At 41.2% G+C, this 27,964-nt stretch overlaps 1 protein-coding gene across 5 annotated transcripts; it reads left to right on the top strand.

Moving 5' to 3' along the window:
- Positions 1 to 385: 385 nt before the first annotated feature.
- On the top strand, positions 386 to 27,531 carry slc44a1b (solute carrier family 44 member 1b). Of its 5 annotated transcripts, none has more exons than XM_026184041.2 (17): positions 386 to 668; positions 4,736 to 4,825; positions 8,488 to 8,630; positions 10,720 to 10,856; positions 16,770 to 16,863; positions 16,944 to 17,113; positions 17,237 to 17,326; positions 17,416 to 17,573; positions 17,659 to 17,845; positions 18,335 to 18,503; positions 20,088 to 20,244; positions 21,261 to 21,344; positions 21,435 to 21,572; positions 22,238 to 22,474; positions 24,908 to 25,006; positions 26,116 to 26,302; positions 27,335 to 27,531. In XM_026184041.2, exons 1-16 carry the CDS (start codon positions 612 to 614, stop codon positions 26,251 to 26,253), a joined length of 2,148 nt encoding a protein of 715 aa, XP_026039826.1. In that variant the 5' UTR covers positions 386 to 611; the 3' UTR covers positions 26,254 to 26,302; positions 27,335 to 27,531. The 5 variants fall into 5 exon arrangements, with proteins under 5 accessions (XP_026039826.1, XP_026039835.1, XP_026039844.1 ...); XM_026184050.2 differs by having other exon boundaries at positions 26,116 to 26,298; XM_026184059.2 differs by lacking the exon at positions 26,116 to 26,302.
- The last annotated feature ends 433 nt before the right edge of the window (positions 27,532 to 27,964 follow it).

Genomic DNA, 27,964 nt, shown 5'->3' on the forward strand with positions numbered 1-27,964 from the left:
AGAACTCTCCAGTATATAAACTCCTCTGTGTGTCTTTGGTCCTTTGCAGTGTTTTCTTGTTCTCACCAGTTAAGCCTTCCAGAAATTTCTTTGGTCTTGTTTGTTTCCTTCCTCGTGTTTCTGCCCGTCTTTGGATTTTTGCCTCTTCCTGACAGATTTGTTTGGTCACGATTGCTTCCTGCCTGATTCAAATGTGATTTTGAGAGAAGTTAAATATTTCTGCTGAACATTGCTGCCTGTGAACTCTTTAAATGAACACACACAGTCATGACGCCCTCTGAAGGAATGGAAACATGACTGTGTGCGTTAATTTGAGACTTTAATGAATCTTAATAAAACTTCATGATTTATGTATGTATATGAGGTTCAACTGCTTTACGTGCCCGAAATGTGACCGCGTGAAAAGTTTAATCTCCCATAACAAGAAGAACGCAGGAAAACACATGCCCACACCCCCCCCAGTGTTCAGCCTGGTACAACAGTAAACAATAAGACAAAAGCTCTCTGTCCTCTGCAGCCTGATCAGACCTACATCACTGCCGTCCTCAGTCTGACAGCAGCACCAGGACTCTGCGGAACCCTCCGGGACCCTCCAGGACTCCCACAGGAATATGGACCCCAAGCGCCTCTCCTCAAGCTCTCAGCAACAGGTTCGGCTCAGGCAAAAGGTAAAAGATCTGCTGCTCTTCACACAGCAAACGTGATTATTTTACATGAACACACACACTCAAAAAAAAAAAAAAGCAACGCAAAAATGAACAAAACAATAAAAAAGTGGGTTTGGTTTCACTCAATGACTCAGCGAGAATCTGATTATTATTTACAGGAAAATTAGTGGGAGAAAAAAGTAAACTTACCTCCAAAGTACTACAAAAAATACAACAACAGTATGATAACAAAGCACTGACTGGACAATGAATACAGGAGTTTCTAAACTGACTGCAGTACCTTTATTGAGGAGTTAAAGTGCAATTTGGAAGGTGAGGGAACCCTTACACTTTGTTTCATGAGCTTTGTGTACAGGCTGTGATTTGCTAACCCTGCTGCTACTCCAATATTCACCGTCCTTTGTGGAGAATTAAACTTAACAAGATGAAAGCAGAGAGCTTCATGGCTCAACAATACAAAGCAAGTTTTTTAAAAAAAAAAAAGCACTTTAACCCCTGATTTTAATCATCAGAAACAATTTGTTGTTGAGGGATGACCTGAGGAGGTAGGGAAGCTTTCACTGCAGCAAATGTATGAGTAAAATGCAGCAAAAGAAAACAACTGCATTTAAACACAGTGTGGAAATTGACTTATTTCAGCCTATGAGGGGCTACAGGAAGTTAGCAGAGTGAGTGCAGCTTTAAAGACAAATACAAAAGTGAAGGAAACTTTGCAAAATCAGTGTAACACTGAATGAAAATCAGCATCCTCACTGTCTCACACTTACAGTCACATCAGCACTAAAACAGTTTAAGGAGGGGCACACAGCCTCCTGCAGAAGCTGCTGTCATGAAGACGAAATCCCTTACTTCATGGCAATCAGAGAGAGTACGAAATAAACTTTCGTTTTTAGTCTTTGGGCGGGATGCCATGACAGCCTATAAAAATGCTAAAAAAGGTGATCACAGCTGAAGGCACGCCCACGTTAACAGATGGTTTAATGAATGCCTCAAAGGAAAAACTGAGAATTTCTTTAAACATTCAGATCAGATTTCAACTGAAGGAAAATCCTCCTTTAAATTTATACCAGCAGTAGCAGGTCAGCTTTCAGATAAAAGTTCAAACACTCAAGCTTGACATGATGAAAGTTGAATCTACAGTTTAGCTGTGGTTGTATAGAAGTGACACAAACTTGAAGAAGTCCTTTCTCAGAAATCTAATATCTAGTGTGAGAATGTGGTGTGTGAAGAATTCAAAAGCAGGACACAATCAGACCAAAAGTGAGTCATTTATTTGGCTGTTTGAACAAAAGGTAAACAAAAACCAGAAAGAAACCAGCATCCACAACGGGCACAAGGAGCAAAAAAATTAACTTGAGGAATACAGGAGCACAAAGGAAGACAAGGTTGCAGGACACAGCACTGGTGAAAGCAGTTAATAGCAAATGAGAATAAGGGAAATGATTGTGTTAGTGCAGAATACAAATAGTACAGCCTGCAATAAATAAACAATATAGTTACAGTAAAAGTGCCACAGGTGCATAGTATGATGTGCAAACTTTATGTACACAATAGTGATTAAAACAAACAAATAAAATACAAACATTAAATTAGGTTAAGTTAGACAAGTTAAACAACATGGCTCTGTCTGTATTTATAACAGTTCCATCCTTTCTTAATCTATGACAGATACTCTAAAATATTTTGACATCATGTATTATGATTTTCAGTCATTTTATGAAAAAAACCCCCAAACAAACCCGCAGTTCTGCCATCATAGTTTTCTCAGAAGGGACGGTATGCCTGAAACTGCACCTGGCTCTGAAAGCTACCAACTGTTCATCCTCACATCAGAACCAGGGAGACAGGCCCAGCTACAAACATTGTTCAAATATTCCTGAAAGGTTTGTTCACCATCTGCTCTGGCTGCTCGATTGTCAAACTGCACGTACTTCAGGATATCTTCGAGTCTTCTTCTAGATCTGTCTCTTCGAAATATCAGAGTGTAGCCATTAGAAGTCAAAAATCAGAACAAAATCTGTATAGTGCTAAAGATATTTCCACACAACTTTCTGTTTCCCTTTCCTTTCCTTTCCACACCAATGGAACAGTTTCTATTAATAGCTATGAAAAGTTGTTAAAGTAGAATTATGACTAATTCATGGTAGGAAACATTTCTATAATTGAAAATACCGCAGCAGCTGCATGGCTTCATAAATGAGCCAACATAGTCTCTTGGAGGTATATGAACGTAGTGATGCAAAGTTCAAACGCCAGCCTTTTTTCTTTCTTAGCTATGACAGTGATGTGTCCAGCATGTGGAAGAAAGCGCATGTTGCTGTAGGATGGTGTGTTGTGTATGTGGTGACTGGTGGAGAATGTCAACAGTGCACTGAGTGTTCGCATGGACGTGAAACAATGATGTCACTTCTTTAAATGTTGCAGGAGCTCTGCGTGGCAGTCTGTCGGTGGAGGTCAGAGGTCAAACTGCTTTCTTTAAAAGCTTTATCAAAATCAGCAGGTTTACAGTGACAGACACAGTGGCTTTCTTCAGCATCAACAGCAAATGCACACTGAGGAAGAGGAGGGAAATGAAAGTACATAAATACATACATGCAGGGGAGCTGACAACACCAGAGCAGCTTCTTCTGCAGCACAGGTCAAACTTATCATCCCGACAGTGAAAACATCAAAAGGATAAACAGTATTTGTAAGTGAGGAAGTTTACTGAAAATTAATCTTCAGCTCCTCTTATTTTGGTTGCCACAGATGATCATTTGCCTCCATCTCCACAACAACCCTCTGTATGTCCTCCTTCACTATATCCATGAACCTCCTCTAACGTCTTTCTTTTTCCTCCTGCCAGCCAGCTCCACCTTCATCATCATTTGTCCAGTACATTCACTCTCCCTCCTCTGCACATGTGCAAATCATCTCAGCCTCACGTTTCTGACTGAGCTCATTTTTAATCCTGCATCCTGTTTACTCCCAATGGAAATCTGAGCACCTTCAGTAGCAGATATCAATCTGGTTTGCAGAAATGTATAATTGCGGGATTTTGGGGGAGAAACTGAGGTTTAATTCTTTATTTATTGCATAGATTGTTGCATAACTTTGGGGTATTTCACTCTGTTTGAGAAAACTGTTGATGATTACTTAAAAGATGTGACTGTTTAGAGTGTTTTGTGTTACTTTCTAGTGTAGATTAGCTCTACAGGGCAAACAGCGGCATCTTGCCTTTAGAATGGATTTAGTGGTCAAAGCGGGTACTGCAGCTGCAGGTCAAAAACGGCTTTGTTGTTCTGCTCCGCTCACGGCGCGGGCACAAGCGCAAGCGCAATGAGATGAATGGCCGCAGCACCTGACGGCCCACCAGGAAGTGTGGCGGACAAATCCTCGGCCGTTAATCCCCGCTCGGTTAGGTACCCGGAGTAGCCTCCGACAAGTAGAATGCTCAGCGGGTCGGAGCGTTCTGTCTGACCGTCGGGACCGTCTCCGCTCCGGGTTCGGCCTCCGGGATCACGCGGGGCTGGTCGTCTCCTCCTCGCCCCCCACCCCCCCGCCTGTCGGGCTCCAGACCCCGCTGCTGCTGAGCTGAAGCTCTGTGAAGCTCCGTGAAGCTCCGGGCACCTCCACCCTGACTGCAATGGGATGCTGCGGTAGCACGGAGGTAAGCGCGGCCTGGTTCGGTTCGGCCCGGTTCGGCTCGGTCCGGTACCGTGCTCGTTCTTCTAAGCGTGTCCTTCAGCAGAGCGCCGGTGTGTGTTTATTTTGTGACCGTGAAAGGGAAACCGGTCCCGGGGACCAGAGCGGGCCGAGCTAGGATTAGAGCCAGCAGCTCGTTTAATCCAATTAGCTCCAGCCGGGAACAGGCGGGTAACCGCGGCCTGTGAGCGGCCCCGCTCCGCTCTCTGCGGCCGTAAACAGACACGGAGCTGGGGGATGGAGCCGAGTTAGCAGGCCGGGGCAGGTGGGATAGAGGGAGGGATGGAGTTCCTGAAGGCCCTGCTGTGCTCTCACCGTGTGTGTGTGTGTGTGTGTGTGTGTGTGTGTGTGTGTGTGTGTGTGTGCGCGTGTGTGTCTTTCAGAGGACAAAGAGAGAATGGAGACCGCTGGAGGACCGGAGCTGCACAGACCTGCCCTGGTTTCTGCTCTTCACCGTCTTCTGCGTCGGCATGGTAACCACAGAAACCCTCCATCAGCACCCACATCACTCACAGTACTACAGTAATGCTACAGTAATAAAAGACACAATACTACGATGATAATATGGCGATAGTAACCTGGTATTCCAGTGATATTACCTCAGGAGTACATACAGTAATGTTGCCACACGACACTACAGTACTATTACTGTAATACCCTGGGTATTATACCTCTGAACTATAGTAATATTACATTAATGATATGCCTAATACTACTACAATGATAACAAAGTAAATATTACAGTAAAGATGTTCTCATAACTACAGTAATTTTAGAGTATTAATACCAACTAATAGTACAATGACAATAAGGTATTAATATCCTATTATTACAGTAATGAAAACCTCAGAACTACAATATTATCGTAGAAATATTGTTCTTAGTACTACAGTGATACTACAGTAACATCCCAGTATTACAGTGATGATACCCTCGGATATACAGTATCAATACAGTAATAATAGCACACAAAACTACAGTGATACTCCGGTAATTGCAGTTAATTACAGCAATTACAGTAATGGTACCCCAGTACTACAGTAATAATACAGTAACAATACCCTCAACATTACAGTGATATTATAGCAATAAGAGTTCCAAACAATAGTAATAGTGCATTTATATTACCTCACAATAATATAGTAGTACCACAGTAATAACACTTCCTGTACTACGTTGATACTGTAGCAATAGCACCCTCCTGTATTACAGCAATTATACCACCAATGCTACAGTGATACTACAGTAGTGATACCTCATAAAACAGTCATACTATGCTAATAATGTCCACCAGCACTAGCTGCTAAGTAAAATAAAAGCACAAATTATAGTAGATTTTTGGGTAAATAAGAGCCCACTTGTGATTATGAGCATAACTCTTCTGTTTGTGTTGCTCACAAAATAATTTTATCAGTTTGTGAAGGATTATGTTCAAAATCTCTAACGATAACTGCAATAAAAGTATTTTCACTGTTAGCAATCTTGATCCCATATTAGCCATTATTTAAAAGTTACTTGCTTCGTTTATGAATATTTTCTGAGTTACAAGCGGAATAAATTTTAGTTACTGAAATAAAAACTAGACTTAATTAAAAAAAATGAAATGATATTGTTACTTATTAAATTCACCTTGGATATTTTGCCCAACGTATTCTTAACGTGTTCTTTGAAGCAGGTCATATAAAAAAATAAGGTTAAAATCATCACTTCATTACAAAGACTGGAAGAACATAAACAATAATGGATATATAGCTCATAAACGGTGAAATACAATGCTTGTCCTTCCTTCTCGAGAGACGATTGAGTGGTTTTTATTAAGGCTTTCTGTGGCTGAAGTCAAATTAATTAATAATAAAAGTAAAAGTAACACAGCAACGGTCATACCGAGTAGTAAGGACAATTCAATTTTATTTATATAGCGCCAAATCACAACAACAGTTGCCTCAAGGCGCTTTATATTGTAAAGTAGATCCTAGAAAAATAGATACAGAGAAAAATGCAACAATCATATGACCCACTATGAGCAAGCACTTTGGCGACAGTGGGAAGGAAAAACTCTAATGAGTGGCTATTTGAGTCTGAAGCAGTCTGAACAGATGTAACCAGTAAAGTAGCTGATGGCTAAAAATGAAACTATGTTTTATTTTGTTTTTTAAACTTAAATGAGCATATTTTATTCACTGACACTAAACCAAAGATTTTAAATGAAATAAAAATACAAATTATTATGAATCTGCATCTTACTGACTGATAAGCGTTGACCCAGAAAATCAGGCGAGTGAATTTAGCATTTTCTGATGTTTATGGTTGAGAGTTGGTGCTAAAATGTGGAACAAGCCTGTTTTAGTCTAATGTTTTTCATAAAGAACGGACTCTGAGGCTTCTCTGTAACTGGGATTTGGCTGAGCAGCGTGAGAGCGCATGATGGTATAAGCAAGACGTGGGAGATGTGTGAACACTTTGAGAGAAAAAAACATGTATGAAAAGTAAAGTCGGTGAAACTTGCTTTTACAGCTTTGTCTTGTTAAGAATCGACTTGAAGAAACTGTTTGCACTGTAGTTAGAAGCCCCTTCAAACTGCTGCCTGCCTCTGTAATATGTTTGGTGTTGTTGATGTTCTAACAGCGTTTCTGTTTGAGTTGATTTATGAGGAAAATTACTTACTGGACATGCAGCTGAATACTTTTCTGCTGCCAGAAGCACAGATACAGAAAATCTTTACCAGCTTGTGCCACAGTGACTGCATTCATTTTACATTTTAACCCCTTATTGTAAATTTTGACTTAATAAGTCTTCAGTTTTTTTATATTTTATATACAGTTAGCCATTGTAACACAGTAATCGCTGACGATGGATTACTGCTGAAATGCCGCTGAGTCTTTGCCCCTTAATAAACATGGTTAAGTAGTTTTTCTTCCTTTTCAGCTTAGTAATTACACAACTTTTGGGTTCTCTTACATCTTAAATTTCTGAGAAAAAAACTCAGAAGTAAAGAAAAGACAGCACAGATTGCTTTACTTTTCAAGGTGAAGTGGAAAGATGTTCATTCGCTGGCCCTGGTGGGTTCAACAACTCAAGCGTAAACGCTGTTAGAACATCAACAACATCTCCTGCCAGACTTATTGAGGCAAGCAGCAGTTTGAAGAGACCTGTAACTACAGCACAGCAGTGATAAAACTCATTTTTATTTGCGGCACGTCTGAAGGCAGAAGGCCAGGCTGTATGATGCGGGCAAACTCTCTGATTATTTAGGTGTATTATTTTTTGACTCGGCACCACGACATGTTTGGTTTTATTAAATGCCTCATTCTAACCATAGCTGTTAGACTCAGGCTTGTGAAAGTTGTGAGGTACCTGAAAAAATACAATCAGAATGAATTCTTTTCCAAACTATAACTTGATGTTTAATTGTGTGACTCTATGTGGACCACACTGAAGCATGTTATTAAACTATATATTTCTGCCCCTTTATATAATTTTTTGGGGGGACTGAATGAATGTGCACATCTGGATTAAGATTCTTGTGGTAACAGGAAGTAGCAGCAGGAGCAGAGCAGGCAGCTGATTGGCTTTTAAAGCCTCAGGCAGAGCTCTGACTGGTCAACAGTCGTTTGATTTTACAACTGAAGCGAGGACAGGAATAGATGCATGAAAATTTTATGATGAGTAGAGAATAAACAGTGAATCTGAGCCTGTTCAGGTCAGAACATCTGCTATTCAGCCCTGATTTCTGAGGATTTAAACCTTTTAGATGTCATGTGGTCTTAGATTTTTCACAGTGATGTCCTGACGGGGTTTTTACTGGAACTCATCCTGAGTTTGGTCATTTTATGTGCTGCTGAGACGAGAGTCATGAAAGTTTCCATATATATTCATAGTCTGGTGCGAGTATCAGTACAGATAAAACACAACAGATTTTCCCAACCATGCAAAAGCTGAAGGCCTAGATTCAAATGTATGCAGTTGATCAGATTAGATTATTGACTGAAGATAAATTAACGTGTAACTGGAGAATGTGACAGCAGTAGATGTGATACAGTGCACTGAGGGATGAGATTCAGTGAATATAGACAGCAAGAAACGCGCCTGTTGCTTAAGGTGTGTTGCACTCGCTGACTCTCTTTCTATCCTCCAGGGCAGCATCTGCGGGTTCACCATCGTCACCGGCGGCGCCGCTCGCCTCGTCTTCGGATATGACAGCTATGGCAACACTTGTGGCCAACGAAATGAACAGATTGAAGGCGTCAGGCTGAGTGGCCTCGACCACACGGACAGGAAGTAAGTACTGAGGTTTTTACTGTTCTTCGTACAGTTAAAGTGTTGAGTTTGTTACTGTTTGACAGGAATCTGTGCATCTTGAAGTTACTTCTGACTATTTGAGAAACAAAAATGTGATATTTGAGTAAATATATACTCCTCTTAACAAAGCAATGTTTAAAAACAGGTTATCAGAGGGGAGATTTTGTGTATGAATTTTTCTGTCGGAAAAACTCGCGACTACAGGAATTCTGTAGTTTGGCTTGTCTTGGTTTATAGGTTGTATTGAGGTGTTCATCTTTACAGTTTATAAAGCTCTTTCAGTGTGTAGCAGTTTCGATTATTGTGTTGATATTTTATTACACAGTGCTGTGTTTTGTGTCTAATAATTAGGATTTTATTGCATAAATATTTTTGGGTTTTTTTAAGTTATCAGGGTCTTTTTGCAGTTTTGTTTCATTTATTTTGTGCTCCTGGTGGTGATATATGTAAATAATTTAATTTCACTGTAATTCTTTAGTATTTTTGTTTGTATTCTGGTTGTGTTGCACGTCTGTCCTGTACAGTCTGTCTTTGTTAATTTGCAGTATTACTGAAGTAGTACTTGGGTATTTTTAGAACATTGTGGCAGCTCATCCTGGCACTTTAATACTCGATGCGTTTGAGTTCCTGTGGGAGAGTTCACCATTGATTATGCTGACACTAGCTGAGAGCTGTGACTCATCTCACACACACACACACACACGCAGAGCTCCACCTGCTGGAGGGCGAGCAGCTGTTGGAGTTTGGAGGCGATGTCAGACCTACTTTTACACACGGTACAGATCTTTGTTAGGCATCTGTCAGCTCTTTGATCTCTGAGACATTCTGACTGATGTGGGATCAGATGTAGTCTTTCAGCTGATATAAACCCACGGGAACACGAGGCTGAACAGAGAGCGAGGTGATTTCAGGTGAAGTGAGCGGGATCACAGGATCACAGATTCCTGCGCCTGTAGGAGAGGAACGGCGAGGGTTTGAGTCTCTGCAGACTCTTTGTGGCTCTTTGTTTCCATTCGTTGTTGAGTCACACGTTTCTCCCACATCTACATTCCTGCATTCTGCTCAGCTTTAATCCTCCTCTGCTCAGACTCAGCTTCTATTTTTACTCAAACACTTCTGTTCATGACTCAAGTCGGGATTATCAAACTGGGCAGACTGGGCAGCACTGCCAAAATTCAGCAGTCAGTTCAAGTCTACAGTACGTGAAACAGTCAGATAGTAGCAGAACTGATACACGATGGACTGAAGAGCAGGCAGCTGATGTAGTGCTTCTGCTGGGTTTTGTATAATAATGAGGTTGATTAATAATAAAATGGATCATGAGTATAAAATTATAACTTACACTCCGTTTATCCAGTTTTTAAAGTATATTTCCTTAATGTGATTGCATTCTATTGCAGTCTCGACACGCCTCTTTTAATAGAAATTAGATGTAAAATATTCCTGTTCTTAAACATTTCTGCAGTTGATATTTATTTGAATGTGATCCTTTAAAACTGATACTTTAAAACGCACTGAATAAGTAGGTCCATTCAACCCTACTGACGGCCTTACCTGCACTTAAATCAGAAGATTTTTTGCTTTATTTATAATATTTGGTACTCTTCTAAAATCTGGAAAATTGTGCTTTTCTTTTAAAAATGCATTGTGTTCTTTATCAGCAATTCCTGAAATTAAATTTTGATAAAGTTACTGGCTTCATGTCTTCATATTTATTAGAAGATGGAGATTTTTCTGGTTTTAGAAGCACCATTTGTTAAATGGTTTAAATGCCAATCCAATGCTGACCTATTTGGTGTCACTCTTTTTTAGATTTTAAGGTCTTTGGAGGCATTTACCTGCATTTTATATATATATATATATATATATATATATATATATATATATATATATATATATATAGATATATATAGATATATATATATATATATATATATATATATATATATATATATATATATATATATAGATATATATATATATAGATATATATATAGATATATATATAGTCATTTTTTCTATTATAAATGTCGATGTGCTGACTTCCTGTACTTTCTGTCGCTTACAGGTTTGTTTTCTTCCTGGATCCCTGTAACATCGACATTGTTCAAAGGAAAATCAAGTCGATGGCTCTTTGTGTGTCTCTGTGTCCCACAGAGGAGCTGAAGACCTACCAGGACCTGAAGAGGTTCGCTATGGTCAATGGTGAGGGTATAAATGTCACACGACTCCTTGCACACTTGAATAGGTGTCTGGATATCCAGATATATTTTTACACGTCTGAGCTGAGGGACAAAGAGGCTTTGTTCTAGGCTTTAGAGGCAGGAGAGGGTGTTGATGGGAAATGTATTTGAATCTGTGTCTTTATTTGTTCAGCAAGGTCAAACATTTAAAGCAGGTAAAGTTTTTGAGGTATAAACTAGAGATGGACCGATCCGATATTACGTATCGGTATCGGTCCGATACTGACCTAAATTACTGGATCGGATATCGGAGAAAAATAAAAAATGTAATCCGATCCATTAAATATCACGAAAGCACCTCACAAAACTTGCAACACGCCGTAACTCACCTCAGAACGTTAGCACGTCGGAGCAGTATGCATCATGTGATAGAGCAGCTGTGGCATGCGGGACCTGTCGATGGTCTGGATAGCATTTGGAGCTTCGCTAGCAACCCGGCATTTCATCTCCGACAAAGTTATCCCGAGAGAAGTAAAGCAAGTGTGTAAGTCCATCTCTGAATGTTTGTAAAGTATTCCTGCGTTAAGCTTAACAAACGATATATGGAGCGACTGCCTCTTCTTGCTGCTACTTCAATCATGAAACTGCTTAACGATCAGCTGATCGGCTTTTCTGTCGCTAGTCCGTGTCTCTAGTTTGTTTTTGGCCCACTTTGCACCAGAAAGAGGAAACCAGCGGCTGAACAACAGCAGCACGTTTAAGCTTGATCAGCTGTTGTTAGAATGTATTTAATATTACTTTCTACTCGAGGATCTTTTTCTACGTAGCTGACGCTGGTAACTGTGCAGGGGCGGATCTAGCAAAGTTTAGCCAGGGGGGCCGATAGGGCATTAACAGGGAAAAGGGGGCACAAAGACATACTTTTCTTTCTTATTCTCATTTAAAATGTCGAGCTTTTAATAAATAATTATCTGACACACAAAGTTTTAATTTGATGTAAAATGAATAGAAGTCAATTACTGTATATAGTGACTATTAAGTCTAATATACCCTAGTAAGCTTTCCTTTGGGAAGGTACCATCTGTGCAGTCTGCAATTTTGTTGAAGAAAGATGTTGAATCTATTTAATATTTCTTGAAAAATAATTGATTTCTGTGCATTTTTTTTCACACTGCATCAAATTAAGGTTGATTACGTCGATTAAGCATCATGAGGTGGAGCGTGAGGGGTGGTTCCCTATTTTTTATTTATTTATTTTTGTTGTTGCTGGGAGTTGGAACCCTATTAGTTAGGTTGCTTAATATTTATGCTAAGTACTCTTTAAAATACCAGAATAGGGAGGATGGTGTAGGTTTAAGTTTATTAGATTGATCAGTATTGCTGAACTATGAAATATTTTTTTTTGCATACAGGTATAACAGAATAGCTTTAGTGTAGTTGTTGTTTTAAACTTGAGTATGAACTTATACAAAATGCAGCAAGATATTTAAAAAACAGTTTTGTTGATTAAAAAACACTATATCGGATTCATATCGGTATCGGCAGATATCCAAATTTATGATATCGGTATCGGTATTGGACATAAAAAAGTGGTATCGTGCCATCTCTAGTATAAACAGATTATATGTCAAAGATGAAAACAGGTGAAGCTGGCTGGGGTGATGTGTTGGAGGTGAAAACTGAAAGGTGACGATTGTGCTGAGATCAAGCGTGCAGAATATAAAAAAATAAAAGCAGGTAACTTAATAAATATGAAGATAATGGAAGCAATAAAAATAGAAGGAATTAAAGTGTAAAGAAGCTTATGTGTTTGAGGTGATAGCAGGTGATGTTTTTTTAATAGGATTTATTTTCATTTTTCAATAAAAAAAAAACAAAAGCTGTTACAGAACATTTATGGCACATAGTAAATATCTGCAACTCGTTACAGTACGGTAAGTTATTGTGACTATAGGAACACACTTAAGTGTATATTCTTGTATCCATGCCATTCAAGGGTAATTTCAAACATCTGAAAACCCAACACATAAAGTAATAACAATATTCGTGATTACAAGAAACAATTAGGATAATACAGTATGTGGGAGAAAAAAGAACAAAACAAAAAGTAGAGAACACGTTATACAACCCCCCCCCCCCCCCCCCATACCCTTGTATGGCTAGCAGATGATATGTTGAGGTTAAATAATATAATAAAGTTTGAAAGAAGTATGCAAAGTGTTAAACAGGACAGCCGATGAAGTATTGAAGCTTAAAGCAGGTGAACCATTAAAGATAGAAGTAGGTAAACAGCTGGAGGTGAAAGCAAGTGATGACGACTCTTAGGCACTAGATGTCCCTGTTTTGGTTTTGGTTTTGTGGTCTTGTCTGATTTGGAGAGTAATTAGCTGTGAGAGCTGGGCCCAGTGAAACACTCCCTCCTGCCTGCACTTGCATTGCTCCTTGTACTGGATTGGATTTGAAACCAACCTTCTAAACTGGACCAGTTCAGCTGCATCATGTTTTCTTGTGTTATTTTTTGCTTTGCACACATTCTGCCGCATGCATGTGTAAGCTTTACACTTCTGACAAAGGCATTCTCTCTAATGATTTTTTTTTTTTTAATAATCATTTTCCAGCATGCAAAGTGTTAAAGATGTAACGGGTGATCTGCTGAAGGTGAAAACATACAATGTGCTGAATCTGAAAGCAGGTGTTAAATATGAAGGGTGGGTGATGCGTTGGAGGCGAAAAGCAGGTGGAGTGCTGGAAGTGGCAGGGGATTGGAGGGTGCACTGTGTGACTCGATGTTCTCACAAAGACCGAAGTACGAACATGTTGCTGGTTTTAAAGGAAGCAGTGATGTCAGCACTTGGCCGACCGCGCGCCATCGCGTCACCGTGATGATTGAATGTCTGCAGACCGGACACACCAACAGTATACTGAACTTACAGTACAGTAACAAAGGCAGCATTAATGCGTGTCGTGTAATTGGTGCCACTCTGCTCTGCTTCTCCTCCATCATGGCTGCTCTGTGACTCAGAGCCTTCACTGTTCACTTGAGACACAAACGTGTTGAAACATGACGGCAGACCCTCGGTCAGGTGACCTCACAGCTCCTCCGGCAGTCGTTTATAAAGGATCCACTGTCACAGATTCACACAGAGGAACTAGTTTATCTGCTACACCTGAGCAGCCTGTCACAGAGGCCCAGCTCCAGCACGCTCACACTCAGTTTGTTCATACAAGCGGAAATATTCATATCTGTGTTTCAGATTAAACTTTCAAAATAAAAATCAAATCAAGTTCACAGTCAGGAATGATACAAACTGGGCATATTAGTCAAATGACTGGGCATATTGGGGACTAGTTTCTTTTGGAGCTGTTTGCACTGGATGGTGTTTTTTTCCCCTCTTCAGCCACGCGTTCCCATGGGTTTTTTAAAGGATTTGCACACAAGACATTTTAATGACTGCAGTCATCTGAGCTTTGCATGTTTCTTTTGTTCGAGTTCTTCCCTCATAAGAATGGTGCCTTTGGGTGGTGATTATGTATGGCAGCAAGCATGATCACTGTGAAGAGCAGAGGTAGTGATACCTTTTTGATACAAATATGTGCAATTTTCTGCAATATGTCTATGTTGCACCAATAAATAAAGCCCAAGTAACTAACTGGTTTAAAAATAGTATCATACTTCTAGAGTATATCAGTATAGTATATCCATGTACACTTCAGAGTCCATCAGTAACCAGAAGTGGCCTAGTGTCACTGGAAGCTAAACTGGTCCATGCATCAGACGTGAACTGAGGCACAAAGTGTACAGAAATGCAAGAAGCGATAGCAAGTATACCATAAACTTAGGGCAAGTGACAAAGCAAACTAGGAAGCTACTACTCAAATAATTCTTTGACACATTATGAACAGGAGTAATACTATGATGTACTAGTTCCCTGAACTGTACTATAATCACGTGAAGTATACTGTGAAGCAAAGAAACAACACTATAAAAGTCACACGATTACAAAAACACTGAAACGAGTGGTTAGTAAATCACTACGTGAACTGTGACATGGTCCGTGAGGGAGCCTTGGGGCTGTTGCGGACGAGGGCTGGGGACCCAACACTGGGTAACATCCAGTGCAGGACCCATGGGGTGTGGGACAGAGGGAAAGGGTGTGGCGTAATTCTCAGAGTCACTGAAACAAGGGAAACAAGTGTTAGAAGGGATGCCAGATGCGGATCCAAGGCGTAGGTTGCAAATTGCAAACAGTCTTACTTTTCACAGGCGGAGGCGAAGCATAGAGGGGTTGGTGCGGATGGGGTGTAGAGGTACTCCGATGAGTAAATCCGTTAATGTCAGAGCGCTGGACAGGAAGGCAGGCAGGTGAATGTAAGTGGAGAAGCTGTGTGCTGACCAGTGACTGAACCAAGACGGGTTATGGCAGTGAGTTTCAGCAACATCCAGAGGTTTTCTGTGAGCAGAAGGTACAAGGTCAATACAAGAATAACTATGGCAAGATACTGTCACTGTGGCGGCTTGACTAACGAGGCTTAGCAGACGATCTGGTGGAGAGTGAATATGAGCACTGATTTCAAGAAGCCAGCAGCCCAGATTACACTCAGGTGCAGCCTGTCAGCGGTGATGCGGCGGATACGCTCAGAGTTGGAAACGCCGGCACTGTGGAAAAACCCAGCGCTCACCCTGACCATCAGCTTGGATGTGAAAACCATGAAAGTCTGCATGTTAAGATCATACTGATTCTATAACTTGAGGACTAGAATACCAATATTTTGAATATCAAAAACCCCCAAATTTAGCAGAACAGCAGAACAGCTTATAGTTGAACAGTGGTGCCTTTTTGTACTTTTAGTGACTTGATCCCATAAGTACATCTACTAAAAATCTTGGATGAGTATCAATATTGGTGACCTTGACCTCAAGGTTAAGGTCAAAGGTCATGTTTACTAAAAATCTTGTGAATGCAATAGGTGTATTTACACAGGAAGAATATAATATAGGCTTCTCATACTAATAACTTAACTGACAATCTCTGACACTTTGCAATTTGACAATCTTGATCCAATTCATGCATTTTTGTTTTGCAGGTTTCTCAAGGACGCAGAAAGCAATATGTAGTTAAAATGGTGTCAGTGTTTCAGTGTTTTGACACAATGACATTCAAAGCTTTTTCCCAGTTTACATTCAGTGAATTTTCATAATGATAATCACGCTTCTGGATGTTCAGGCCAGGGCACAATTTGATTGCAAAAATGTTAAAAGATGTTAATGTTGTTTCAACATTATACAATAAGCATAGAACAACTTTTAACCTTGTTAAAATGTAAAAGTGGGATTGTGCCACCTAAAGATTCAACTGCCAGGAGGCTGAGGCGCTGGCACCTGCCAGTATTTTATAAAGTTTATTTTACTGAGTGCTTTGAGTGCTCAGTGAGAGTAGAAAAGCGCTATATAAGAACCAGTCCATTTACCATTTATCTGAATTGTCCTGTGAAGGACTTTGTTCTGAAAAACAGTTTATAAATAAAGATTATTATTATGTTTTATTGTTTTTAAAATGGTTAAGCCAGTAAAAACCTATTTCAGGAACTGTTTGATTTACCGAAACAGATGTGCTTCCATTAGGTCATGCATATTGTCTGCAAACATCATCTGATGCTGTTGGCATAAACAAAATTATATTATCAACATATAGGGATAGTTGATGGTCAGTGTGTCCTGTTGTTAACCCATAGATTTGTGGGTATGATTCTACAGTTACTGCAAAAGTGGAATTGCTAGTGTAAACAGCAGCGGTAGCAGAGGACCATCCCAGTGAGACTTTAAAGAACTAGGATCATTAAACCTTGTCAAAGACCTTCTCTGCATCTAAAGGGCCGTATTAGAAGTTATTTTATTATTATTTAAAATATGATGGTAGTTTTTTTTTTCTTTCAGGTTCTGAGCTGTGCTCCTATGAGTTAGCAGCTCATAGATATCCTGTTCTCGAACAGAGGACCACTAAATGCCCCAAACTACCTGTTCCACCCAGGTATGTAGCAGCTTTTCACCCCAAAGTCGCTTGCTTTTTTGCTTTTTCTGTGACCTCTGACCTCTGTCTTCCATTCTCAGTAAACCGCTGCCCGTGTTTAATCGCTGCACTCCGGTGGACATCTCCTGCTACGCAAGGTTTGCTGAGGCTGTGGTGACGTTTGTCGGGGATAACAGTGTTCTGCACCGACTGATCGCTGGCGTCGCTGCCAGTAAAGAGATCATCATCGGACTTTGTGTCCTCGCACTGTGTGAGAACAAGCATCAAACTCTAAGATGAAAATCTAATTCTCATATGGAAGTGCCAAAAACTGCAGTTCTTCTAATGGCCACTTGAGACTCTAACATCACTTTTTTTTGCCTGTCTTTTTCAGTCCTCTCCATGATCCTCATGGTGATCATTCGTTACATCTCTGCTGTCCTCGTCTGGATCCTCACCTCACTGGTTGTCCTTGGATCCCTTGGTGAGATCACTTCCTGTCTGTTTGTTGCATTAAAAGATGTAAACAGATGAAATGTGTCTGAAATCAGGGCTCTGCTTTTTGTGTCTAAGCGGGGACTAGTGTGCTCTGGTGGCTCTACATTGACTACCGGCTATACGGGAACGACACTTCCTCTAAAGTACTGAAGGAAGCGAAGGAGGAGGTGGAGGTCACCAGAGATAGCGGACAGGCACTACTTGTCTATGCCGTTGCTGCCACTGTATTCACTGTATGTACTCGACATCAAACAGAGCATAGAAAGTGTGATCGATTGGTGTTTTAAACCCGAGACTGACTGTGTGTTTTGTCTCCAGATCATCCTTCTGCTGCTGATGCTCTTCATGAGGAAACGAGTAGCTCTGACCATCGCTCTGTTCCACGTAGCAGGAAAAGTCTTCATACACCTCCCCCTCCTCACCCTGCAGCCCTTTGTCACCTTCTTTGCCCTCCTGCTCTTTTGGATCTACTGGATCCTGGTCCTTCTCTTCTTGGGAACCACCGGTCAGTTGCAGCAGTCAAAGAGAAAAGCTGACATCATAAACACGGAGCTGTCCCTCTGATGTGCTCATTTCTAATCCTATCTCTCCTGGTTACTCCCAGTGAACATCTTAACACCTTCAACTCTGCTACTGCTACCTTGGCCTCCTGTCTTCAGTTTAAACTACAATGCTGTTAGATATTCGTCTTTGTTTTGCTAATAAGTCAAACAGCTGGTACATATTTGGTTGAACCCCCCCCACCCCCCAATCACATACACATGTTCACATGTCCAGTTTCTCTCTGTTCTTGTTGTACCTTTTGGTTGTAGTGACTCATTCGTAAATCGTTTATCCTATAAATTGTGCTTGAACCAATTTGGGCGAATCGCGGTACCCGAAACTGTCTCTGTGGATTTATGTTTCTGTTGAACGTTGAATGTAAAGTAGCAGATTTCATTTAGTTTTAGTCATCAAATTATTCTTTCTCTCTTTGCTCTGTGTGGTCGTGCAGGTAACCCCGTACAGAACGAGGAGACGGGGCTGACGGAGTTCAGACTGACCGGTCCTCTTCAGTACTTGACCTGGTACCATGCTGTGGGCCTGGTCTGGATCAGTGAGTTCATCCTGGCCTGTCAGCAGATGACTGTGGCCGGTGCTGTGGTCACGTACTATTTCACAAGGTGAGTCCATACTACACTTTACATACCTTTTTTGGTATATGATGGTATTTAAATAGAAAAGACAGCTTCTTTTCACCTGAGACACTGACTGTAATCGATGTAGTAAAGCAACACGGTGGAAAGTGGATAAAATCAGCTTGGATACTTTTAAGAAAATGAACAGCTGGTCTGTAGGTATTTGGACAATGACAGCAGGATCATGTGTCTCTCTTTCTCCATACCTTTCTTTAGCAATCGTTCTGGTATAAATTTATCTGTGCAGGCTCATTAGCTGTTTTGTCATAAAGTCTAATCTAAGATAAGATGACCTTTATTAGTCCCACACGTGGGAAATTTGTTTTGTTACAAAGTGGACAGTGCAAAGTTACATAGCAAAAATTAGAAAAACACTGGAATAAGATAAGAATAAGATACTGTACACAACTGTACACAATAGAATAGCATAAAATAAAATACTATATATAATAGAATAAAATAGAATACAAATGCTATATACAACTGAGTATAATACAACGATGCCAGAAAAGAGTATTGCACTTAGTGTTATTGCTTTTGCACATGTGTGGATGTGTGTGTTTGGTCAGTTGGAGTCTTTGTTGTACAGTCTGACAGCAGTGGGGAGGAAAAACCTGCCCACACCGTGGGTGCCGCAGCCACTGAAGGAGCTGCTCAGTGCTCTCAGAGTCTCCTGCATGTGATGGGAGATGTTGTCCAACAGGGATGACAGCTTAGCCACCATTCTCCTGTCACTCACCACCTCCACTTGTCAAGAGGGCATCCTAGAACAGAGCTGGCCCTCCTGTTCAGTCTCTTCCTGTCCCCAGCTGAGATGCTGCCACCCCTGCAGACCACACCATAAAAGATGGCTGAGGCCAACCCAGAGTCATAGAAGCGCTTCAGTAGTGGGCCCTTCACTCCAAACGACCTAAGTCTCCGCAGCAGCTACAGCCTGCTCTGCCCTTTTCTGTAGAGGGCGTCTGAATTATGAGTCCAGTCCAGTTTATTGTTCAGATGAACACCAAGGTACCTGTAGCTGTCCAGAGTCTCAATGTCCATACCTTGTATGTTCAGTGGTTGCAGTGGAGGATGTTTGTGCCTGCAGACGTCTACCACCAGCTCCTTGGTTTTACTAGTGTTGATCTGGAGGTAGTTCTGCTGGCTAATCTGGTCCTCTTGTTGGTTGTAAGCAGTGGGTTGCAGCTTGGTTACAAGAAGCTACAAAAAGATAATATTTTTGAAGGTTTCTCTTGATTGTAGACATTGGCCGTGATACTTCTAGAGAGTGCGCTTCAGTCATATCGTAATTGTTTGAAGTAAAGTACACTGTGGAGGTGTACAGAGTCAAAATTACAAAAAAATTATTATGCTTGTTTTATCTCAAGGTATTAAAATCATACTGTCTGTATTTCTAGTCACTCTGGTATACAATGACAGCATAATACTGCATCTTTTTAGCCTGCCTTTTTAAACTCTGGATTTCCGAGTGGATTCTCCACATGTGTACCCCCTCGTTTCAGGAAACATAAAGGTTCTTCTAAATGTCTCATGGCAGGAAAGACTCTTAACCAGGACTTTGTGTTTCAGGGACAAGAACCGACTCCCAGTGACTCCAATCCTGTCCTCAGTCCTGAGGCTGGTCCGGTACCACCTGGGCACAGTTGCGAAAGGATCCTTCATCATCACACTGGTCAAGATCCCACGACTCATCCTCATGTACATCCATAATCAGCTCAAAGGAAAGGTACAAAAAGTTTATTTACTAGACTGTTAAGATAAGATAAACCTTTATTAGTCCCACATCTAGGAAATTTTTTGTGTCACAGCAGAAAGTGGACAGTGCAAAGTTACAGCAGCAAAAATTAAGAAAAACAATGGAATAGAATAAGATAAAAGAATAACATACTATATAAAAATAGAATAAAATGCTATAACTAGCGCAAAGCAGTAGTGCATGATGGCAGAATATAATTGCTAAGACTTAAGTTAGAAAGTTACAAGAAGAGAGGAAAGAGGAAATAAGAAAAAAGCTCAGAAATGAGCAGAGCTGCCGTAACAGGCTGCCACACGCCAGAAATCCAACGCTGAAAAAATTAGTTTTCACTTTTACTAAACATGAAGTAATAAAGCAATAAGATGCAAACAAAATACCTAAAATCAAAGTTTTAGTTATTCAAATAAATAATTTTTAAAGAGGACAGTGCTTAGTGTAAACTGAATATATACCAACCAAGTAAATGTTATTTCACCAGATTCCATTAAATTGATTTTATGTAACAATTAGTTAAAGAAAGCATTTAGGCAGATTTTCTCTTTTTCTGTATGCCCTCTTGAAACTCCTGATGAATCCTGAGATGTGCATAGGTTTATGGATTTTATTTCTCAGTAGGGAACCTTACCATGACACTGTCACTTACAAGAACAATGTGAACCTGTCAGTGGCGAACACACTGTTGCTAAGATTACACGGAAGTGATTCATTGAACAGTTTCACCAATTATGATCAATCTGGAAAAAAAACATCAGAAGAATGACTTGATGTCCTTTAAAGGTTTGGTAACAATACGAAGGGCATCTGTCTGTATGCTGATGATGTTTTGGTGTTCAAACAGAAGTCTCCTCGTCACTACAACAACATTTCTGTTGCATTAACAACTTGTTCATCCTTTTTAAAAATGATTACATGTACAGTGTGTTGTATGTGACATGTAAACATAAATACATTTTATGTATAACCTGATATTATCTGTTGTTTATCAGGAGAATGCGTGCGCTCGCTGTATGCTGAAAACTTGTATCTGTTGTCTGTGGTGTTTGGAGAAGTGCCTCAACTATCTCAATCAGGTAATACTCCACCCTCTTCTCTTCTCTTCTCTTCTCTTCTCTTCTCTTCATTGATATGATCATCTCACCATGTCTGGTTTTATTTCCCAGAATGCATATGCAGCCACAGCCATCAACAGCACCAGTTTCTGCACGTCTGCACGTGATGCCTTCGTGATCCTGGTAGAAAACGCGCTGCGAGTCGCCACAATAAACGCCATTGGAGACTTTGTGCTCTTCCTGGGGAAGGTGAGGCGGGAGCTTGATTTTTCATTTTTCCTGCCAGTTTGTGCTGCTTTGGAGGAAGGATCTTCACTTTGAGTGTGATCACCTAACTGGCTGTTGCTGTAAGAGAGCTTCGAGTGCTCAGCTACAGCAGAAAAGCACTATATAAGAACCAGTCCATTTTCCATTTACAGTTCTGTGGGATTAAGTTCAGAATTTCCAAAACATTGACTTTAAACACTTTTACTGGTCCCGTGAAATGAGATTTGATGCCATGCCTAAATTTTTTTTCTATACTATACGTATACGCCAGTATAGGTGGGGAAAGGAGCTATTAGCTAGCCAGATCCAGAAACAGTGCTATTATGTTCGTCTTCCTTCCTTTTCTTTGCATTTGTTTTTTAGCTGTAAAATCTAGTGGCAGGGAGGGCTTTCATCTTGGCTTTTGTCCACCATTCTCCTGTCACTCACAGACAGATAAATTTCTAGCTTACAAACACCCCAGCAGAGCTGGAGCTGATGTTGACTTGTAGGTTACCTGTCTAAGGTGTTCTCGGGAGCTCTGTTGCTTTTTGTCTTTAGTAGAAAAAAAGTAGCTAGTGAACTTTGAAGCATCACGGCATATGGACAGTGGATTTCAGTTTTTCTTTTCCCACCTGTCATCAGTTTATTTGAATATATCTCCTCAGATCCTGATTGTGACGACGACGGCGTTCGCTGGAGTCCTCCTCCTGAACTACCAGCGGGATTACGCAGAGTGGCTGCTGCCGCTCATCATCGTGTGTCTTTTCTCCTTCCTGGTGGCCCACTGCTTCCTGTCCATCTTTGAGATTGTGGTGGACGTCCTCTTCCTCTGCTTCGCCATTGATACAAAGTACAACGACGGCACTCCAGGGAAGGAGTTCTTCATGGACAAAGCTCTGATGGTGAGATCTTTCGTCTGTCTCCCTCAGAGCTCGGTGAATTTACTAAAAGGACTGATATGGTAACATTCAACTCTGAAAATATGCTAGTGTAATGATGACCTGCAGCAATGTTCCCTCTATGCTGCGCGCATGCGCAATTGCGCACTGCTGGCACGGTCTCTGCGCACAGAAAATCTGCATTGCGTTAAAACTTTAACAATTCTGTTTTGCAGTGTTAGTCAGTAAGTGACTGGCTGCTGGGATTAGAACGATGCCACCTTATCCCATAGTCCAGCCAATAATGCGATTCACATTCGTATATACGCAGCTAATCAACGTCGTTGACAGGCTATGACAGCGTCCTTATGTGCCGACACCGGTGTTTTAGCTAGCAAAGCAGCGTGGCTGATGTGGAGTGAAGCCATGTTAATGACAACGTGGAGATGTGAGCAGGACAGACGGAACAATTGACGGGAAAAGTGTGGACTTTATACCAGTTTTTAAATTGTGTTGATAGACCACGTAAAACCAGAGTTATGATAAAAATATATGCAATGTTTGGTTTTCTTCCTTAATACTATCGTTGTTTATATTTACTGCGGGAAGAAACGGCGTTTTATAAGGAAAACGCTCGAAAGCCTGTGAGCAAAAACAAAAACAAAAACAAAAACATGGAGGAAGTGGAAAGAAAGGCTCTTGGCTCTTTCAAAGGAAGAGTACCCAGCCACTGGTACAGATATGTAGACGACACCTGGGTCAAAATCAAGACACAAGAAGTGGAATCCTTCACTGCGCACATTAACGCCGTGGATAAAAACATCAAGTTCACCAGGGAAGACACAAAGGATAACTGTTTGCCTTTCCTGGACTGCGCTGTGCACATTGAAGAGAACGGCAACCTCAACATCGAAGTTTACCGGAAGCCCACACACACGGACCAGTACCTCCTGTTTGACTCCCATCACCCTCTGGAACACAAACTTGGGGTAATCAGGACCCTACACCACCGGGCAGAACATGTTCCCTCTAAGCCTGAAGGAAAAAAGAAGGAACACACACATGTAAAGGAAGCACTTAAAACATACGGTTATCCTAATTGGGCATTTATCAAGTCAGCAAAGATGCACAGAAAAGAAGATCAGACACCAGCGAAGGAGGATAAGAAGGACAGACGCAGCAACATTGTCATCCCCTATGTAGCCGGTGTATCAGAGAAACTCAGGAGGGTTTTCTCCAAGCATGATATCCCAGTGTACTTCAGACCCAGCAACACACTCAGACAAAAACTGGTTCACCCGAAAGACAAAACTCCAAAACACAAACTTAACAACGTGGTGTATGCTGTACAGTGCAGCGAGGAATGCCCAGACCTCTATGTCGGAGAGACCAAACAGCCACTTCACAAGCGCATGGCACAACATAGAAGAGCCACCTCCACAGGACAAGACTCAGCAGTCCATCTGCATCTTAAGGATAAAGGACACTCTTTCGAGGATGCCAACGTTCACATTTTGGACAGAGAGGACAGATGGTTTGAAAGAGGAGTGAAAGAAGCCATCTATGTCCACTGTGAGCGACCATCTTTGAACAGAGGCGGTGGTTTACGGCACCAACTGTCTGCCATGTGTAATCCAGTTTTGAGATCCCTCCCCAGGCGCCTTAATGCCCACTCACATACTGGGCCATCTGACCTTAGGAAATCACATGATAGGGTGGGGCCAGGTTTCACAATGAGCTCACCCTAAACCCTGGCTGATTGTGACCCACACCCACTTTCACACCTTGGCTCATATGATTAGGGTCATCAGGGGGTCCTTTGTCCCTCTTTGGGGGGAAACTCCCAATGGGTTTAAATCTGGGACTCTCCACCATTTGACCTTAGAACTGAAGAAGCTTCTCGGATGAGAGGTGAAACGTCTTGAAGCAACTCAAAGAAGTCCAGACGCTTTTCTTTCCAAGCTCCTTAGACTACTTTCAATAGTGTTAACATACTACACAGGTCATGAACAAGAATTTTTTAAAATTTTCATTGTAAGTGTGCTAAAGCAGTTAATTAAAAGTAGCCTAACATAAATGTAAATGCTGTAATTTGATTATTTTAATAAACCATGTAACTTGGATGGATTTGATGCTGGCATGACCACAGTGCACACATCTAATGTTGCTCCCAGTGGTCCAAGGGACCGCTCAGGGAGTTTGTGTGTTCGCTCAGACACACGAAAAATTAGAGGGAACATTGACCTGCAGGTGTCAGTTCAAGAAGGGGAAGTTGTTTGTCGTAGAATCTCCAGTTTGCAATTCATCATGGGATGTGTAGTTCCTTTATTGTTAAACATAATTATGTTCAAAATAAAGTTCTGATCATGATTGCTAATAAAAGGACTTTCTTGAATATCAATGGGGTGCAGTGTTTTAATGTGTTTGGTCTTTGTCCACCTTTCTGTGTTCCTGCAGGAGTTTGTGGAGAGCAGCCGGCGGTTGGAGCGTGCTGTGGAACGTGGGCGGAGTCGGGTGAAGGAAGTGGCATCAGAAGGGGCGGAGATCAAGCCCATGGTGAGTGACAATGACACCAGAGGGGGCGTGGTCAGGCAGAAGAACTCGTTGGAGGCGGCATCGGTGGGTCCAGACTGGGGTTGTGACGGGGAGTGGGAGGAACATCAGGAATTCCAGGTGTACTACCTGTTGGTGGGGGTGCTGGTGGACTGGATGCTGATGGAGCAGACTGACTTTGTCCTCTGTCTCAGCGAGGACGTCGTCCTCTTCCTGTGTGTCTACCTGCCCACCTCCACTCTCTTCCTGTTCGTCAGCCTGCTGAACACAACAAACCCCGCCCCCTCTGCCCATTCACATGTTAAATCAGCCGCCGTAAACACTGTGTGCTAACCTATACATGCTAACTGATGCATGTGGTGACTCAAGCATGCTGACTGGATGGCCCACTGACGCATGCAAGCCAAACCCATTTACATCGCCGCCATCATCACCATCATCATCATGCTGGCTGCTTCCTCAGAGACTAAACTCCTACTGACTTTTTGTTTGTAATCTATTTATTTTTTACTTTTGTAATTTTTATATTTGAAATTTTTTTTTTTATAAATGTGTTGATGTTTTGTTGCTGTTTGAGTGAACTTCTGTTCAGCCTTATTTTCTCACTGTGGTGCTTTAAACAAGAAGAAGGACTCAGCAGATGGTAAGCTGCAGCTTCAGGTTCATGGTTCAGTCTCAGGCTCTCTTTATGCTTCTGTGATTCTGGTCCTGGCATCACATTTTTAGATATACTACCTTATGATTGGAGAAAAATTATGTAAACTGAGATGCAAACTCTGCTCTTCCCTGCTGATCAGAATGATCGAATAACCAATAAAATTGGAACAGACGTAAGACAGGTTAGTTAATTTTTAAAATATGAATCAAAAATGTTTACAGAGTTCAGTTTATGGACCATAGATTTAAAAACAATCTATTTTTCAGGAGCTGATTGAGGTTAACTAAAGGTGGTTTTTTGAAAGATGCTTTCTTCTGGGTCCTAGCTTCCTATTTGGTTTCAAAGAATGATATGTCATCACTTGAACTCATGTCCCTCATAGTTCGAGCAGCTTAGGAAGAGCTAGGTCTGACTCAGAAATGAATTCTAAAGGGTTCATTATTTTCCCCACCAGATGTTTGCTCCTGGTAGAGTGAGACGAATTAAAAACCAGAAACCAGGTGGTTGTCACATCCTGTATGTTTGTCCTTCAGCGACCCCCAACAATCAACCAAAGAAAAACTGCAGAGAAACAAAAAACAACCAAATCTAGAAGCGCAGCAACAACAGAGAGATGCAAAGGACCACTCCAGCTCTTGTAGGTTTGTGCAGATTGTGTTTCAGTTTGTGAAAAATCCCCAGTATTTTGTCACAGTAGTAACAGCACTGGAAAAATAGCTGTGGTGGATACACTTTACCCTGAATCGCTTCTAAAAGTTTTGCAGAGTAGTTTAAGGATAGCTTTTCCACTCTGGAGCCAAACAGCTAAAATGGCTATTTTAACTGTTATAACACCAGTTCATTGTAATACCGTAACGTCAAAAGCCTACAACTTTAAGAAAGAGGTCCAACAATCAGACAAAACTTTTATGAACAGCACTTGGAGATGATGGAGAGGAAGAACTCCCTTTTAACAGGAAGAGACTGCCAACAGAACCAGGCTCAGGGAAGGATGGACTGTCTCGATCAGTTGGAGGTTATTTGGCAGCTTCTAGGCTAATCTTTTACAAATATAACACCAAGGTCCTTCAGTTAGTCTTACAGCGAAGCCAATTTTGCCTAAAAACTATCATTGTTTTGCTAATGGTTGCTCAGTTTAGGATTTATGCCAGGAGGTCGTCCTTTGGTGGCAATAGCTACATAGATCTTACAAGTGTTTGTAGACAAAGTGGTGGTTAAAGGTGATGCTATCTGGAAACTACTGCTTGTATGAAGCCAGATATCAGAATGTAAGATATAGTAAATGGTGCTGTAGTACTCGAGGAAAGGGGTTTTACCACAACATTTACCCCTTTTAGCTCTAAGTCCATAGGGCCCCATTTATTCTAAGCATCCCCATGAGCGTCCCCATGAAACAGGATCCCCAGAGATTGGAACTCTCATGGAAATAAGGGACCAACTGAAGAATTGTTACACCCCTAATAATGATGATGATAATAATGATAATAATATTAAAAACTTTTAAGTGAGTAACTTAGTGAGAAAAACTAGGAAATAAGCAAACCCTGCTCCAGCTATGTGGACCTGACTCACCTTCATCTCCCATTATGCTCTGCTCTCTCGTCCATACCCTGTGTGACTGCCTGTAATGTGTAATGACTTGTGTTAACCATATGACCGTTTTGCTGTTTCAGGCTCCGGGGACGAGTTCAGCTTGACCAAAATCAGCCAATGGGACTTGTTAAAAAGAGACATTCCAAATGTTTATTTTTACCAACGTGTAACATGTTTACTATGGTTTCACTCCAGGGAAAACAATATTTTAATAAGAAACTGTAAAAAAGTAACAATGTAATGAAGCACTTTATATTGAAGCGCTGCAGATTTTAAACCGGCTGATGCATTTTTTTCGTAGTGATGTCCTTTTTTATAAAACTCACCCCAACTCATCGCTCACTCTTCAGTTCCTAACAGTTTTCAGCCACTTTTCCGTTTTTTGTCTTAACGTTTGTTTTGGAGACGACCCGCGCATCGCGGAAAACAGCTCGTCAACCAAGTCATCAAAGGGACGGGGCCTGTGGACAGGCGGAACAGCAGCCATAAAACTCCATTTATTTGGTGGACGAGATCTGTCCAGGTCATACCGAGGCTGTCAGACTCTATGTGGGATGGATCACCACGAGTGTGCGTTTTTTGTTTTTTCTACCGTAGTTACTGCTACAACCTGCAAGGTGTGGGTCATGAGACCAGTTATGTGACTCCTTAATGCAGCACCTTCAGTTTGCTGAAGCCTGAAGTTCTCCTGCAGCTAGGAAGGACAACAG

Source organism: Astatotilapia calliptera, chromosome 2 (genome assembly GCF_964374335.1).
Source record: "Astatotilapia calliptera chromosome 2, fAstCal68.1, whole genome shotgun sequence".
In the NCBI taxonomy this organism is placed as follows: domain Eukaryota; kingdom Metazoa; phylum Chordata; class Actinopteri; order Cichliformes; family Cichlidae; genus Astatotilapia; species Astatotilapia calliptera.